A 16,080-nucleotide genomic window follows, 5' to 3' on the forward strand; every position below is an offset into this window, starting at 1 on the left:
ACCAGAAAATTGCAGATCGGAAAAAAGAAAAAGAAAAAGGAACTTTTGATTTCTACTGTGAATCTCAAACAGAATAATCTTCAAAGTGGGAGTGGAAGTAGGAAAAATGTCCTAATTGCCCAATTAATTACCTTCCCTGTTACATAATTCGTAGGTAATAAAAAAAATAAAAAAACAATTTTAGAGAAACAGTTTTCGTTGGGTACTAGTACATCAATGATTTAATAGCACACAAAATAAATAAATAAAATGAAAAATAAGGGAAGGTGACAGTGAGGGTTGAATAAAAAGGCGGGAGAGAAGGTGAGTATAGTTGAAGGTATGGACGGAAGCTTAGGTTGAAGGCAATGGCAATGGGGACCCTGCAACAAACATCCATCTGGCCTTGAAACTTGTTTGAGAATATTAGGTGGTGAGGTGAGAGACGGCCCGCACCAAATATCTCATGCCAACCTCTAAGCTTAGCCAGCTATCTTACTACTAGTACTCCTACTACTTCCCCACCCCTTCTTCATCATAAAAACGAAACCTCACCATCTAGACATCCTCATCCAAACACCATGGAAGCCAGCGCCGGACTTGTTGCCGGTTCTCACAACCGCAATGAACTCGTCGTCATTCATGGCCATGAAGAGGTAATTAATAAATCATATAATTAATGAATGAACTATAAGTGTATGTGTTTGATGTTTTTCTGATGTTTTCTGATGTTTGATGCCTGCAGCACAAACCATTGAGGAACTTGGATGGGCAGGTGTGTGAGATATGCGGGGACGATGTGGGGTTGACGGTGGATGGAGATTTGTTTGTGGCGTGCAATGAGTGTGGGTTCCCCGTTTGCAGGCCTTGCTATGAGTACGAGCGCAGAGAAGGCTCCCAGAACTGCCCTCAGTGCAAAACCAGATACAAGCGTCTCAAAGGCAGCCCCCGCGTCGAAGGAGATGATGACGAAGAGGACGTGGATGACATTGAACATGAATTCAACATTAATAGTAACCATCATCCAGAAGATGATGATCAACTTAATAATGGCAACACCAGATCATCAACTTATAATAAGCACAATATTAATAATGAGCATCTGGCTGAAGCCATGCTCCATGGCAAGATGAGCTATGGCAGAGGCCCTGACGATCCTGATCAAGACTCCCAATTCCCATCTGTAATCGCTGGTGGCAGATCCCGCCCGGTATTTTTAATCAAACCCCACTAATTCATATTCATTCTGTGAATAAATTAACTCATGTGTACATATATGCATTCAGGTTAGCGGCGAGCTCACATTCTTATCTCATGGAGATCAGCAGATGCCATCTTCTTCATTGCATAAGCGAGTGCATCCCTACCCAGTTTCTGAGCCAGGTATGATATATATACTATATTCATTCATTCACTCATTTTATCTATCTATCTATCTATCTTGTTAATTTTTGAAAGATGTATTAGTTTGTGGATTAAACTCATTCCTAAAATAGTAATTCCAAACTTCCATCACATGTACGTTTTGCAATTTATACAGGAAGTGAAAGATGGGATGCTGAGAAGAAAGAGGGAGCTGGGTGGAAAGAAAGAATGGATGACTGGAAAATGCAGCATCAAGGCAACCTGGGGGGCCCTGATCAACCTGATGACTTGAATGATGCAGACATGTCCATGTACGTACATATACATACAATAAGTCCTTAATTTCATTTATTTATGAACCTCATACAATATGGTACTGCCTGCAGGAGCGATGAAGCTAGGCAGCCACTCTCAAGGAAAGTACCAATTGCATCAAGCAAGATCAACCCTTATCGGATGATCATTGTGGCTCGCCTTTTTATTTTGGCCTTCTTCCTTCGGTATAGGCTTTTGAATCCAGTCTTTGATGCATTTGGTCTCTGGTTAGCCTCTGTCATCTGTGAAATATGGTTTGCGATTTCATGGATCCTTGATCAGTTCCCAAAGTGGTACCCCATTGATCGTGAGACCTACCTTGATCGCCTTTCACTCAGGTATACATACATATATTATATATAAGCTCTGCTGACAATGGTTAACACACAATTTACTAATAAATATATAACATATGTTACTGCAAGCGAACATAATTTCAGCTATGTCATCTGCCTACACAGGTCAACTATCAAATGTTTGTTTTTACAAAAAATATTCAAGGACTTGAAGCCTGATATTCTGCCTCCTTAGTCTCTCATTTTGGCAGTTAATAATATGACATGACATAATGCTTGAGATGAAGTACTATGATGTCTGATGTATCTTAAACCTCTATAAAATCAATTCATGGATGCAGGTATGAGAGAGAGGGCGAACCAAATATGCTCTGCCCAGTAGATGTGTTTGTGAGTACTGTGGATCCGATGAAGGAACCTCCACTTAATACAGCCAATACAGTTCTTTCAATCTTGTCTATGGACTACCCTGTTGATAAGATCTCATGCTACATCTCTGATGATGGAGCTTCCATGCTCACCTTTGAAGCCTTGTCAGAAACTGCAGAATTTGCACGCAAATGGGTTCCTTTTTGCAAGAAATTTGCCATTGAGCCTCGAGCCCCCGAGATGTACTTCTCTGAGAAGATTGATTATCTCAAGGACAAAGTCCAGCCAACATTTGTGAAGGAGCGTCGAGCTATGAAGGTGTGTATATGTGCTACAGAATATTATCAATACTAGAACAGACCTGCTTACTTGATTAAGATGCATGATGAAGGCTGATTAATTAAGTAGTTAGTTATAGATATATAAATTTTCTTTTGGTGAATGGCCAAATGCATGCAGAGAGAATATGAAGAATTCAAGGTTAGGGTAAATGCGCTTGTTGCCAAAGCCACAAAGGTTCCACCAGAAGGGTGGATTATGCAAGATGGGACACCATGGCCTGGAAACAATACAAAGGATCACCCTGGTATGATTCAAGTCTTTCTTGGTCACAGTGGAGGCCTTGATACTGAAGGAAATGAGCTTCCTCGTCTTGTCTACGTGTCTCGTGAAAAGAGGCCTGGTTTCCAACATCACAAGAAGGCCGGTGCCATGAATGCCCTGGTAATTATATGATATTTTAATTGAAGCGTTCCTTTTCTTCTGTTTGGTTTGGTTGGCCAATTAAAATTGTGCCATGAATCCTTGGTAACAGGTTCGTGTCTCTGGAGTGCTTACCAATGCTCCTTTCATGCTCAACTTGGATTGTGACCACTATGTGAACAACAGCAAGGCTGCGAGAGAGGCCATGTGTTTCTTGATGGATCCCCAAATTGGAAGGAAGGTTTGCTATGTCCAGTTCCCTCAAAGATTTGATGGTATTGACAGGAACGATCGTTATGCCAACAGAAATACAGTCTTCTTCGATGTAAGCATGAAACATATTAGATATTGTTTCTTTGAATAAACTGTGCCAGTATGAATTGAAATTATGTTCTCTTTCTCTTTGGTTTTCAGATTAACATGAAAGGTCTTGATGGAATTCAAGGTCCTGTGTATGTGGGCACAGGATGTGTGTTCAGAAGGCAAGCTTTGTATGGCTATAATCCTCCAAAGGGTCCTAAGCGCCCAAAGATGGTAAGCTGTGACTGCTGCCCATGTTTTGGACGCCGCAAGAAGCTTCCAAAGTATTCCAAGCATGCTGCAAATGGACAAGGTGCAAACCTACAAGGTGGGTATCAATAATCAAACGATTTTTTGTTTCTTAACCAATTTGCTACCTTGCCTGAGTAAAAACTAAACCTGTATTCATATTGTGCAGGAGTGGATGATGACAAAGAGCTATTGATGTCCCAAATGAATTTCGAAAAGAAATTCGGACAGTCCGCAGTTTTTGTGACTTCAACTTTAATGGAACAAGGTGGTGTCCCTCCTTCCTCAAGCCCTGCGGCCATGCTTAAAGAAGCCATTCACGTAATCAGTTGCGGTTATGAAGACAAAACTGAATGGGGTTTAGAGGTAAAGTTTGTAACAATTCCTTTTTATTGGTCAAGATAGAGTAGATTCTCTTGATTCATTATTGAATATATTGCTACTATTTTCAAATGCAGCTGGGTTGGATTTACGGGTCTATCACAGAGGATATCCTAACAGGTTTCAAGATGCATTGCCGGGGTTGGAGGTCAATTTACTGTATGCCAGAGAGACCTGCATTCAAGGGAACAGCTCCCATTAACTTGTCAGATCGGCTCAACCAGGTGCTTCGTTGGGCACTTGGTTCCATTGAGATCTTTTTCAGTCGCCACAGTCCACTCTGGTATGGCTACAAAGGAGGGAAGCTCAAGTGGCTTGAGCGGTTCGCTTATGTCAACACTACTGTCTACCCTTTCACCTCCCTTCCTCTCCTTGCCTATTGTATCCTACCTGCCGTCTGCTTGCTCACCGATAAATTCATCATGCCATCGGTAACAATTTCTAGTTATCTTTTACATTACACTGGATGGTAGAAGATGATAAATAACAAATGATTAGACACAAACGAAAATGGAAATAATTCCACTTCTTCATGCATTTACAGGCAAAGAAAGAGTACGTTGATAGTAATCATCACCTGAAAAACATAGAAAGAAGTTGAACCTTATGCTAGTTCTAACAGCTTTTCCCTGTGCTTCTTCCACAATGACTTTCAAATATATATACTTTTTCATCTGATATAAGTTGTTTGCTTTTTCTGAAAGTCCAGATAAGCACTTTTGCAAGTCTCTTCTTCATAGCTCTGTTCCTCTCAATCTTTGCCACCGGCATTCTTGAGCTGCGATGGAGTGGAGTAAGCATCGAAGAATGGTGGAGAAATGAGCAATTCTGGGTGATTGGTGGTGTGTCAGCTCACCTCTTTGCTGTTATCCAAGGCCTTCTGAAGGTTTTGGCTGGAATTGACACCAACTTCACTGTGACTGCTAAGTCATCAGATGATGAGGATTTTGGAGAATTGTACGCCTTTAAATGGACAACCCTCCTAATCCCTCCAACCACTATCTTAGTCATTAACCTTGTTGGAGTAGTTGCTGGGATTTCAGACGCCATAAACAATGGGTACCAATCATGGGGACCTCTATTTGGAAAGCTATTCTTTTCATTTTGGGTGATTCTCCATCTCTATCCATTCCTTAAAGGTCTCATGGGGCGGCAGAACCGGACGCCAACTATTGTTGTCATTTGGTCAGTGCTCCTGGCTTCTATCTTCTCCTTACTCTGGGTCCGAATTGATCCATTTGTGTTAAAAACCAAGGGACCTGACACGAAGCAATGCGGAATCAATTGCTGAAAATACTTGTATCCCCTTCACCCTTTTCAAATGTGCATCTCCTGAAAATATATGCTGCATTCTTGTCTTTATAGAGTATGATGTCTAAACAACAAAAAGGAGATGCAAGAATGAATAAAGGCAGACTACAAATTTTTGCGTAGCTTAAGTGCAATGTACCCAGTTTTGTAAGTGAATTGGAAAGTGTTGGTGTGATACTTTGTGCTAACTGACAATGGATCTGAATTGATTCTCAGTTTATTATACATTTAAAACTGCAGATATATATATATATATATATTTTTTGTATTGTGTACTTATGTTGCAGAACCTTCACATCCAGCTTATCAATAACGTAATATCTTGAAAATCATTGAGACTTGTATTGAATTGGATAGCCAGATGAATCAGAATACAGTTGCAAAAAGGACTTGCTACAGGAGCTTGCCGGGTGTATATTAGGAGAAGAGTGTTGAAACAGTAGTGTTTCCTGTATTTCCTGCAAGGCAGTTGGGAAACATAACATTAATGTTGTTATGGAATGCCATCCCATAGTATCAAACCGGCGTCCACCTTTTAGTTTCCACTTAAACAGTACAAAATTGCAGAACTAAGTGCTTGCATACCAGTGTATAAAACTGTGGTGTCACCAATAGTCTCCACAAGAACACACACCGTCTTTGAAATGATGGAATCTATTAGCATCCCTGACTACAATAACTCTTTCCGTGATCTTGGATATAAATTTAGTTGCATTATGGCAATCTAAACAAACCCGGAGATTCTTAAAGATTCTAATTTCTGTCCCAGGTGCAGTTTCGATAAGGGCAAAAGCAATGGCCAACTTCTCACTATGAACCTTCACCATTAATTCCTTCTCTTCCTCCTCCACATCATGCAAAACAGTGACAGTTTCAGTTTGAAATCCAGCCTCCATCATTTTTCCTGTTAATTTGTCTAGCATCCTATAGATTTCTGTTGCTCGAGGATGAGATTGATCACCGCATGTAAACACATGTGGGGTCTCACCAATCTCAACAAGAGTGCATCCAGGAGTCTTTGCCAAATTTCTGTTCTTGACTACCTGTCGTACTGAAGCAGCCTTTGGAAAGTTCCTGTCAGCTGAGTATATATTAGAGAGCAAGACATAATATCCTGTATTTTCTGGATCCAATTCAAATAGCCTTTCAGAAGCCACACAAGCCAGTTCTGTTTCTTTGTGAATCATGCAAGCACCAAGCAGGGCACCCCAAACAGCAGGACCTGGCTCAACCGGCATTTCTTTTATAAACTCCAAGGCCTTCTCTAACTTTCCAGCTCTGCCAAGGATGTCAACCATGCAGGCATAATGCTCAGCTAAGGGCTCAAAGCCATGGTTATGAACCATATAATGAAAAACTTCTTCACCTTCTCTCACCAAGCCAGCATGGCTGCAAGCATACAGAACAGAGAGAAAAGTAACCCCACTTGGTTGAATCCCAGAATGCAACATTTCAGTAAAGAGCTTCAGTGCTTCATGCCCGTCACCATGGAGACCATAAGCAGATATCATGGCATTCCAAGTAACCACATTTTTCTCTGTCATCAAGTCAAATAATTTCCGAGCTTCCACAATGCTCCCACACTTCGCATACATGTCAACTAGAGCAGTCAATACATAGATGTTAGACTCTAGATTTTTGCTCTTAATCAAACCATGGACCCATTTCCCAAGACTTATAGCTCCAAGCTGAGCACAGGCAGAAAGAATACTTGTAACTGTAACAGGGTTTGGACTGAATTCAGACATCATTTCTCGGAAAAGAGATATGGCAGTCTCTGTCAGCCCATTTTGGGTATAACCTGCGATCATGGCATTCCAAGATGCCAAAGTTTTCTCTGGAGACTCATCAAAAAGCTGCCGTGCTAATTCAATTTCATTCAGTCTACAATAAACGGTAACAAAGGCAGTAGAGACTGAAGGATGCGAAACAATCCCAGATTTCACACAGAAAGTTTGAAGAGAGCCAGTGAGTTGCAGATGACCAAAAGGAGAAGACACAGGAATCAACCCCACAATTGTGCTTGAGTTGACTTTCTCCCCAGAAGCAAGCAATTCCCTGAAAAGACTAACTGATGATACGGTCTCATTATTGCAAGTATATCCAGCAATCATGGCATTATAACATATCAAATCCGGCTGAGTAATATGCCCAAATAACAACCTTGCCGTCTCTAGCTCCTTGCACTTTGAATACAACGAAACCAACCCAGTAAGCACATGAACATCTGAATGAAAGCCGACCTTCAGAGCCAAACAATGAATCCCCATCCCTGCTTTCAACTCCTGCAACTCGGCCAGTGCAGGCAATTCGGTTGCCAATGTCGTCGAATCAAAAGCTGTCCCACCCACCACCATATCTCTAAAAATCCGCATTGAATCGGCATAGTAACAATTCCTCACCAACCCAGATATCATCGTATTCCACAAAACCGTGTCCTTTTCCGGCATTCCATCAAACACCTTCTGTGCTAACTCAACCCGAGAAAACTTGAAGTAAAAGTCAACAATAATGGATCCAACATATAAATTTGATCCTAACCCATCAATAATCGAATGCGCGTGCAACAAAAGACCATATTTTTCGTCCTTGAAACCCGAAGCGGCTGATATAGCAAATGCGTAAGTGAACTTGTCAGGGTTGAGACTAGTGTTTTTCCTCAAATGGGTATACAAAGAAAGCGAAGATAAAGGTGAGGCATTGCTGGCAAAGCCTCTGATGAGGACGTTGAAGAGGAAAAGGTCTGGTTTTGGGATGGAGAGGAAGAGGTCACGTGAGTGGCGTATGGCCTTGAGGTCGGAGAACTTGTGAGTGAGCTTGGTGACGGTGGCGAGGTCGTTTTGGTAGCCGTTGAGGATGATTTGGGCGTGGGTCTGAGTGAGGTGAGAGAGAGAGGTAGCCTTGCTGAGGAGGCTAAGGAAGAAGTTCCGATCACGTTGCGCATAGCAGCTGCTTATGTTTCTGCAAATCATATGTCGTGTTTTGTGCTTTGCTTTTCGGAGAGTTTGATGTTTTTTTTATTTAGGTGGCACTCGTCGCAGTTATATTTAACTGTTTGGTTTGTTTCTTCCGAAAAATGGCGGGAATCCTTCTCTCCTTCTTAACAAATTATTGTAGCCAAAGCATTAGCATTTTTATTTTCTGGAAAACAACACGTGAAGTGAAAGCGTAGAAATTGAGGTTGTCTTTGGAGGTGGCTTTATTTTTTATCTTCTTCGTCTTTCTCAACTGCAACTAGAGAAAGTAGAGAAAGTATCGACAACACAAGATATGATTTGTTAAGAAGTACCCCTCCATCCAAAACATGCAAAACTCAAATCCAAGACAACATAGATGCAACATTGGTTACGAGTATTTTCCTATTTCATTTCCTGTGAAACTTTTGCTTCTACATGGAATTCAAATCCTTTGCTTCCTTTGCATTTTCTTTTCATCTGCGTAATACAAAAAAATTACAGTGGGAAAGCACGGAGCCAATGGCTCTTTGCTCAGAAAAGAAGGGGGAAAATGGAATGGAACAAGATGACATTCCAAGGCTAAAAAATCAATTTACATTCACAGAGAGAACCGAGGAGAGACATTTATCTCTCTCTGCCCAGGTATTTTAACCCTTCAGAATTGACAAAGCTTACTTATGATGTTATTATTGCCTTAGAAACTAGTCAGGGTCAAGAAGCTGTCTTGGTTGCCAAAATTGGACGCTCACGCTTCCCAAGTCTTGTTTCATTTGTATGAGATGGGTTCTGAGGCTGTATTCCTCTACCTGCTTTGACCCAACAGTAATCAAAAACTAAAACAATAAAACTCTTCAAAGAAAAAAATAAATCGAAATCAAATCAGTTGAAATGAAATCAGATTTCATCGATTTGCACTTTCCTGATTACGTTTTGTTCATTATAACTCATGGTCTCATTGTCTTACCTGCATAGCTGCTGCTGAAGCCAATAGCGCTTCACACTCGTCAAGCATGACTTTCTCCTGTGCTGCTACAACAGCAAGTTCCGAAACCAAACTGTTCACGCCCTCCACCTATCATATAAATATAAAGTTCTGCAAAATTAGGTACATCCTTTCAAATGATAGAATCCTCAAAACACAAACTTTGCTTGCACAAGATATGCAACCTCTACATCATTGATCATTTTCCATATGTCATGAACAGTGCAGGAAACAGTTGGCAGTTGAAAGCTATGACAACATGATCAGCATAAAACTATAGAAACATGAATCTCACCCTTGAGAGCAAAGAGCATATGGAGGATGCCATTGCCTGCATCACATCAACAGCTGAGCAGATAGCTACCTTCAGAGAATCAATATCTGCCTGTAAAAGCATAAACTTATAGTCATGCAAAAATCTCTCTTTCATAAATCAGATTTAATGATCTTTTACAAACCAACATACCCTTGCCCCTCCAGTCACTGGAAGACGGAGTGTGCTTGCCTCCAAATCTTCCATAGCCCCTGAGAAAGCAGCAATATGATCGCTTTCAAGTACAGCCCAGTCGTCAAGGTAGGCCATCTGAACAATCATTGTTCATGCAAGGACATTGAAACGGTATTATATAAGAATTGATATCACGGACAGTAAAGGTGTGAGTTCAGAAATAACAGAGATGTAATATGGGACCACAAGTTAACAGGAAAGTTTGTGAACTAAGATATGCCCAACATGATTTATTATTTCCAACAAACGTCACTCTTAGCACAATTGAGTTTGGCTTCAATCAGTTTCTGACTGAACACGATTAAAAACACAACATGATAATTATTTTGGCTTCCTTCATCATCAACTCCTCTTCCATTTGACAGATGGATGCTTAAAATATTTATTCCCTGATAACAAGGCCACTTAAGAGCTATTTCAAACAATTTCAAACGTTCACATGGAAAAAATCTTAGAATGCATCACGTCTTCCTGTTGCAGAATAATCTGAAGGCCACATTAATTCTTAGTCATATATTTTAGTCCACATTATAACCTAGTCTTTGACTTGGAGAAATCCTTAATGGATCAATGCAATCAATAAAAATATTGCCGATAAAATGATATCACTGTTGTGCAAAAGAGGCATTACTTGATCATTCAATACTGAGTTCAGCTTAAGCTCAAGGTTCAACTGCTGGAGAATGATTCTTTTCCTGATTACTGAATCCCACAAGCTCAGCGTAGTGTTCCATACATTCAAAAGTGTTCTCTGCACCATCAATTAAATTTCCAATGTAATTTGACATGTACTGTGAAAAAATAGAAGATATATTCTTCACTGGGAATGCAGTATGCACAACCTCGACCATGCAACAAATCGAAAATAATATATAAACCATTTAGTATTCTGTACAAAGTGGGCAATATACTATAATGCAATAATTATTTTTCAGTTTGTAACCTTAACTATCACTCATGAGCAACTAATAAGATATTCCTCAACTGCATCATGTAAAAAAAAAAAAAAAAAAAAAACCATAGTAGTTGAGAACTGCAAAGACCTCACTATGTGGTCAAATGCGTGGGTATGTATGTCCATTCCCGCTCTCAAGTCATCAATACTTATTTAACTGAAATTAGTAACACAGGACATGATAAACAATACCAGGATATAGTTAAAGAAATTAGTAGGGCAGAGACATATGCCTAAAAGCTTGCTAGTTTTAAAGAGAACAAAAGCCCACCTCTGCAGTTACTTTCTGAATATAAAGTACAGTCTCAGCCCTGGCATTAGCAAATCGCCATTGTAAATATCTATTGTAAAGTAAGCGCAGATGATGAGCATCTTCAATGTAAATTGCACCCTTTTTCCCCTTAAAATCCGCAACGAAACTAAGCACAGAAGTTGAACTGCTTGATTGACTACAACTATTGGACGACCTTGTCTTAGATGGACTAACTCCTCTAGAAGGAGGAGTAGATGGTCTTGTTCGAGAAGGACTAAGGCCTCTTGTAACAGAGGATGAAAACATTGAGCTCTTACTAGGTGAGGATGGTCGCGATGCAGTAGCAGGCAAAGATTGAGATCTGACTGCAGGAGTTGTTAATGATAACCTGTCTGATAAGCTACTAAAGACAAGCTTGTGAGGTCCAGATACATGCAGGGAATTATCATCAACTAAATTTGCTCGAAGTCCTGCTCTACCACTTTCATTAAGTGATAATAACGCGGCAGCATCACTAGAAGATTTTTGTAAAGATTTATTACCCAAAGCATCAGACGTGGGCAATCTCCTCAGCGCAGACAAACCGACTCCTGGAACCGGTGTAGCAAGCCTGACAATCTTAGCACCAAGATCCACACTTCTATTTAAGGAATTGGAAGATACTTTCCCACCTATTCTACTTGGCCATCGATGGTGATCTATCAATCGGGAATGCAAACCATCGACTGGTTTAGAATTCTCCGATTGATCAGCAGCATTTTTCCCTTTAAGAGGGCTCCTTTTTCTCTCTGGTGTAAGCTTTCGAGGAGCAGGTGTTTCGGCCTGTCTATGTGCCACATTCGAAGATGACCTCAGAGTGCGGTCGGACAGAGCACTACTAACTGGTTTTTCCTTCTTACTGACAGGAATCGAAATGGTATCAGACTGGAAGGAGACACTCAAACTTCTCATAGTGGAAGGCCATAAACTCTCCGGCGTCCGACCATTCCCTGTTCTTCTGGATGATAATTGCACATCTACAGAAGAATCCTGGACCGGCGTTGATGGACTTGGCGGGGAAGTGGGTGTGGAAGGACGCTTCCTATCCACAGATTGGGATCTCTTGGGCACCAATTGTGCGGATGGACGCAATGTTCTTGTAAGGTTTGGAGATGGGCAACGCCGAGTACCAGAAGGTGTTGAGGGAGTTGGAGTGGGTGACTTATACCTGGAACTAATTTCCCTCGTTCGAGGACGGCGAGTGGTGACTGCATTATTCTTTTCGGCCGGAACCAACGGTGGTCTTGGCTTCTTTAGTGCTGCTAGCTCTGGTTCACGAGCATCCATCCACACTATCCGAATTAGACCACATTGATGGATTCTTTCATCTAAGCTAAATTTACATACTTGACAGCCTAGGCTTTCATTTAATCCCACATTCAATAATCAATGGAATACCGCCTGTTGCTTGAAAAGAAGATACCTTTCTCTGCAATAAATCTGCCACAAACGCACAACCAAAAGTAAGAGGCAGCTGAGAGATGGCTAAGAAAAGCATAGAATAAACCCATAAAAAAGGAAAAGGAACATTGAAAAGCATACATCTTTACAGAGACTCAGATCTAACTGAGAATGAATTTGAGAATTACAACAAACAATCTCAAAAGGGTATTGTGTTTTCATGGAAAGAAGCCGCAATCCAAGCAGATCAGGCCATGGCAATGAAATTAGGAAGGGGGTAAACAACATCTGGTGCAAATGGGGTCACAGAGAACTGCGGGAAGTGTCAAAGCGGGCATAAACGGTTATGGTTAGAGGTTGGTTTTGAATAACCCACAAACTGAATGCAAGGTAGCCTGGTAGGGTAGGGTAGTGATCCCTAAGAAAATATTGGGAAGATTGGGAGAGTAGACAGTGGGGATGAGGGTGTAGGATAAGAGAAAAGAAGGATGTGTGCTGGATAAAGTGTCCTTTTAATTTTCCTCTGGTCCCTCTCACGGGAGTGCCATGGTCGGTTGGGCTGGAAATGGGTCAACTCAACTCTCACAAAACCCCACTATGAACAGTTTCCTTTCTTCTCTCACAACTCTTTTTCACGAAAGGGAATTCAATGAAAGTGATCACAAAACTTGCAAAAAAACAAGCCAGGCTTTCTCTCTCGCTCCAACTTTTTCCAACAAAAATAAAGGAAAAAAATCTAAAATACACATAGTTATCCTGGGATCATCTGCCACACATTTACTTACTTTACTAAAATGTTTTATGGGTTTTTCATTTCTTACTCTCACTGTCTCACAAATAAATTTGCAAAAATAATACTAAAATCCTTTACTTCTGTGGATTTTGTTTGTATGCACAATATTTAAATCTTCATTTATTCGAAGGTTGAACTTGCAGGTGCTAATGTTCTTTGGGAAATGAGAAAAGACATGGAGGTCCACGTGGAAGAAGGATCATTGTCCATCCCCATGAATTTTTGGTGTAAAATATCAAAATACAAGACAACATTTAGAAGCAAATTTAGAAGCAAACATGCATTAAAAGAAAAGAGGTAATGCAAACACATCGTTATGTAGGAATTCGATAAAAATATGGGAGTTCTTTCAAGATTTATAGAAACTAAAAAATCGATAAAATGCAGAAATGTTTTTAAAAAATTTAAAATTGGAAGAGAAAATGGAAAGCAACGAGGGATCCATGACATAAGTCTGTAGTCGACAGAGTCGTGTCCCTGATATGGAAGACACGTTCAGTGTTTCACTGCTCATGCCATCTCTCTCTCGCAACACCGAAGTTTCAGTCTTTCTGAACATGGAGAAGAGAGAGACAGTTCAATGAATCTCATATAACCCTCAATAAAAAAAAGAGCAAAATGAATCAAAGAGTTATCAAACAAGCAAATATTCTCCTTTTCTTTTTTAATTTTCTGTTTCGTTTATTCAAATAAATAAAAAAATTTGGCATTAAGTTTCATAAAACTGAAAAGGAAAAAAAAAAGTTAAATTTTCAGATTAAAAGAAATTGCAAAACTTCCTCAAATTATCAAAACCCTAAATTGGCACTCCCCAGAAAAATCGGAAACTCACCAAATTTTGTTGATCTCTTTGAGAATTCGAATCGAAAGGCCACGGTAGTGGCTGAGATGCGTCGCCGGAAACTGAGGAATTAGCCGGAAGATGATTGAGATTCAAAGTTTTCCGGCGGGAGGTCAGAGTTTGAAGCAAATACCGAGAAGGAGAGGGAGAAAGGAATCTGTATTTGAGGCAATAATTAAATATTATTATTTCTTTTTTTGTATTTAAAAAATGGGTTTTGTGAAGAAAAAAAAATAAAAAATTGCGAAGAGACGGTTATAGTTTGGAGGGAGGGACTGTGAGAGGTCGTTGATTTCGCGCCACCTACTTTGATAAGGCTTTTAGTTAAGTTTAAGCACTCATTATATTACATGGGGCCCTATCTGCTGCGTGCAGTCCCACGTAATCATGCATGACTCAGGACCACATGGCGCAAATCAAAGAATTGCAGACGTGTTCTTTTCTTCTTATGTAAATGGTTTTTTAATCAAAATTTTGAGAGATAAATGTGTGTATTACTCCTTTTGGATCTTTTATTTTTATTTTTAAATTCCAACAAAAAAATATGTATTGGCCCCAACTGTATTAATTAATTAATTAAAAAGAACACTTGATAGAGGTCCGGGTCAAGATTGTGATGCTGTAACTGATTAGTTTTTCCTTTCATCAATGCTCTTATGATAAGAAATAATTTTTTTAATAATTTTATATTAACACTTCTGCCACCTAGCATGGCTAGGTAAGCAAATTAAACATTAATTTGAGTGAAAATAAAAAAGCATATTTTAAATAGCAAGTTAGCAACTCTTAATCTATCTCACCAACACCAACTAATGGTTTTTTTTTAAAATTATATAAAAAGGCGATATAATTTTATTAGATCAATAGAATAATAGTACAAATGGCACATAATATAAAGGGAGTCATCCTAATAATAATATGGTAGAAATGGGTAAAACTTCCCCAATGACCTAAGCCAGCAAAAAGCTGAAACGATCTGGAGAGAATCACTCTCGAAAATAACTTTTCTATAACCCCTCTCAACCACCATAATTTTCTCGAATCTAGTCTAATGACATTAAGGACAAAACTAGCTACTAATCGGGGTATGACTTTCCTAAAGAGACTAAGAACATTAAGCAAACTCAACTAAGTTTCTAAAATCATAAGAGAGAGAAAAACACATAAAACTCGTAGAGTTTCTGAACTTTATTGAATAAACTAAACTAAAAGAAAAAAACTAAAACAACGCTGGCAAAAGAAAAACCAACCCCCTCTAATCTTCTTTTGGGAGATGACATAGAGAGCATTACTTAGTTATTCCAAGGCCTCAATGCGCCAATGAGATAACCTTGTCTCTAGAAACTTATGAGTGAGTTATGCCAAGGGCAAATATGTATAGATATTATTTCTATGGTTAATGACGGTTTAGTACCCTGTAGTTACTCTTAAGACATGTTAGTTCCTATTTTCTCAATGTTTACGATTACTCACAGTGGGCTTTAAAATTTGTCACAATGTGATTCCACCGTTAGAATTTCTGTCAGATCTCCCCGTTAGTTACTTATGTGACACTATGAGTCTCACATTTCTATATAGCTAGAAATGGTCAAGGACTTATGTGAAAGAAAGATTAATTATTAGATATGGAAAAATGAAATGGAAGGAAGCCTTGTGGAATTAATTATATAATAGAGCTTGATTTAAGGTAACTCCTTTTAGAGCCAGAGCTTAGTCTATTCATTCAAACCTTTAATCTATAGGTATTTCTGAATTTCCGGAGAGGATGAAGTTAGATTAAGATGTTTCATCTCTAAATTAAGCAATCGAAATATAATAAAGCACTCAACCGCAAGTCTGCTACATGCGGTAGTAAACCAACAAATAGAAAAAGTGTTGCTATCTTGTCTATTAAACATTAATGATATTTGTAAAAATTCATGACCTAATTTGCTCCTCAATAAATATAATTTGGAAAAAAAAGAAAAAGAAAAAAGAAAGCATGCCGTCCCATCTAATTTGGAAATGTACAAGGTTGTGCGAGACCGTAGCAGTTGAGCTGACCGTCCAGAACAAATCACTACCTAAATAAGACTTGGGACGGC

The 16,080-nt window shown here is 39.5% G+C and overlaps 3 protein-coding genes across 5 annotated transcripts; 1 reads left to right on the plus strand and 2 right to left on the minus strand.

Moving 5' to 3' along the window:
• LOC18769490 (cellulose synthase A catalytic subunit 7 [UDP-forming]) lies at positions 417-5,247 on the plus strand. Its single transcript, XM_007204608.2, has 12 exons — positions 417-635; positions 725-1,189; positions 1,266-1,362; positions 1,520-1,655; positions 1,731-1,997; positions 2,297-2,642; positions 2,784-3,047; positions 3,139-3,351; positions 3,441-3,654; positions 3,745-3,941; positions 4,034-4,387; positions 4,666-5,247. The coding sequence occupies exons 1-12, from the start codon at positions 561-563 to the stop codon at positions 5,245-5,247; spliced, it is 3,210 nt and encodes a 1,069-aa protein (XP_007204670.1). The 5' UTR covers positions 417-560.
• On the minus strand, positions 5,247-8,607 carry LOC18771677 (pentatricopeptide repeat-containing protein At4g30700). Its single transcript, XM_007204537.2, has 2 exons — positions 5,853-8,607; positions 5,247-5,725 (listed from the first exon to the last, which is right to left on the minus strand). The coding sequence occupies exon 1, from the start codon at positions 8,237-8,239 to the stop codon at positions 5,873-5,875; it is 2,367 nt and encodes a 788-aa protein (XP_007204599.2). The 5' UTR covers positions 8,240-8,607; the 3' UTR covers positions 5,247-5,725; positions 5,853-5,872.
• Positions 8,609-14,296, minus strand: LOC18771610 (AUGMIN subunit 8). Of its 3 annotated transcripts, XM_020568114.1 has the most exons (8): positions 13,988-14,290; positions 12,504-13,706; positions 10,941-12,401; positions 10,346-10,465; positions 9,673-9,789; positions 9,502-9,591; positions 9,189-9,296; positions 8,609-9,030 (listed from the first exon to the last, which is right to left on the minus strand). In XM_020568114.1, the coding sequence occupies exons 3-8, from the start codon at positions 12,246-12,248 to the stop codon at positions 8,926-8,928; spliced, it is 1,848 nt and encodes a 615-aa protein (XP_020423703.1). In that variant the 5' UTR covers positions 12,249-12,401; positions 12,504-13,706; positions 13,988-14,290; the 3' UTR covers positions 8,609-8,925. The 3 variants fall into 3 exon arrangements, 2 of the variants coding, with proteins under 2 accessions (XP_020423703.1, XP_007204598.1); XM_007204536.2 differs by lacking the exon at positions 12,504-13,706; XR_002272481.1 differs by lacking the exons at positions 8,609-9,030; positions 9,189-9,296; positions 9,502-9,591; positions 9,673-9,789; positions 12,504-13,706 and adding an exon at positions 10,758-10,826 and having other exon boundaries at positions 10,390-10,465; positions 13,988-14,296.

The sequence above is a fragment of the Prunus persica genome, chromosome G7 (assembly GCF_000346465.2).
Source record: "Prunus persica cultivar Lovell chromosome G7, Prunus_persica_NCBIv2, whole genome shotgun sequence".
Classification (NCBI taxonomy): Eukaryota; Viridiplantae; Streptophyta; class Magnoliopsida; order Rosales; family Rosaceae; genus Prunus; species Prunus persica.

Coding starts and splice junctions, on each gene's coding strand:
- LOC18771610 (XM_007204536.2), bottom strand. CDS start 12,248: ATGGATGCTCGTGAACCAGAGCTAGCAGCACTAAAGAAGCCAAGACCA. Junction 9,592..9,672: donor CAGTGACTGGAGGGGCAAGG/GTATGTTGGTTT, acceptor ATGCTTTTACAG/GCAGATATTGATTCTCTGAA. Junction 9,297..9,501: donor TATGCTCTTTGCTCTCAAGG/GTGAGATTCATG, acceptor TTTATATGATAG/GTGGAGGGCGTGAACAGTTT.
- LOC18769490 (XM_007204608.2), top strand. CDS start 561: ATGGAAGCCAGCGCCGGACTTGTTGCCGGTTCTCACAACCGCAATGAA. Junction 1,998..2,296: donor CTTGATCGCCTTTCACTCAG/GTATACATACAT, acceptor TCATGGATGCAG/GTATGAGAGAGAGGGCGAAC. Junction 2,643..2,783: donor AGGAGCGTCGAGCTATGAAG/GTGTGTATATGT, acceptor AAATGCATGCAG/AGAGAATATGAAGAATTCAA.
- LOC18771677 (XM_007204537.2), bottom strand. CDS start 8,239: ATGATTTGCAGAAACATAAGCAGCTGCTATGCGCAACGTGATCGGAAC.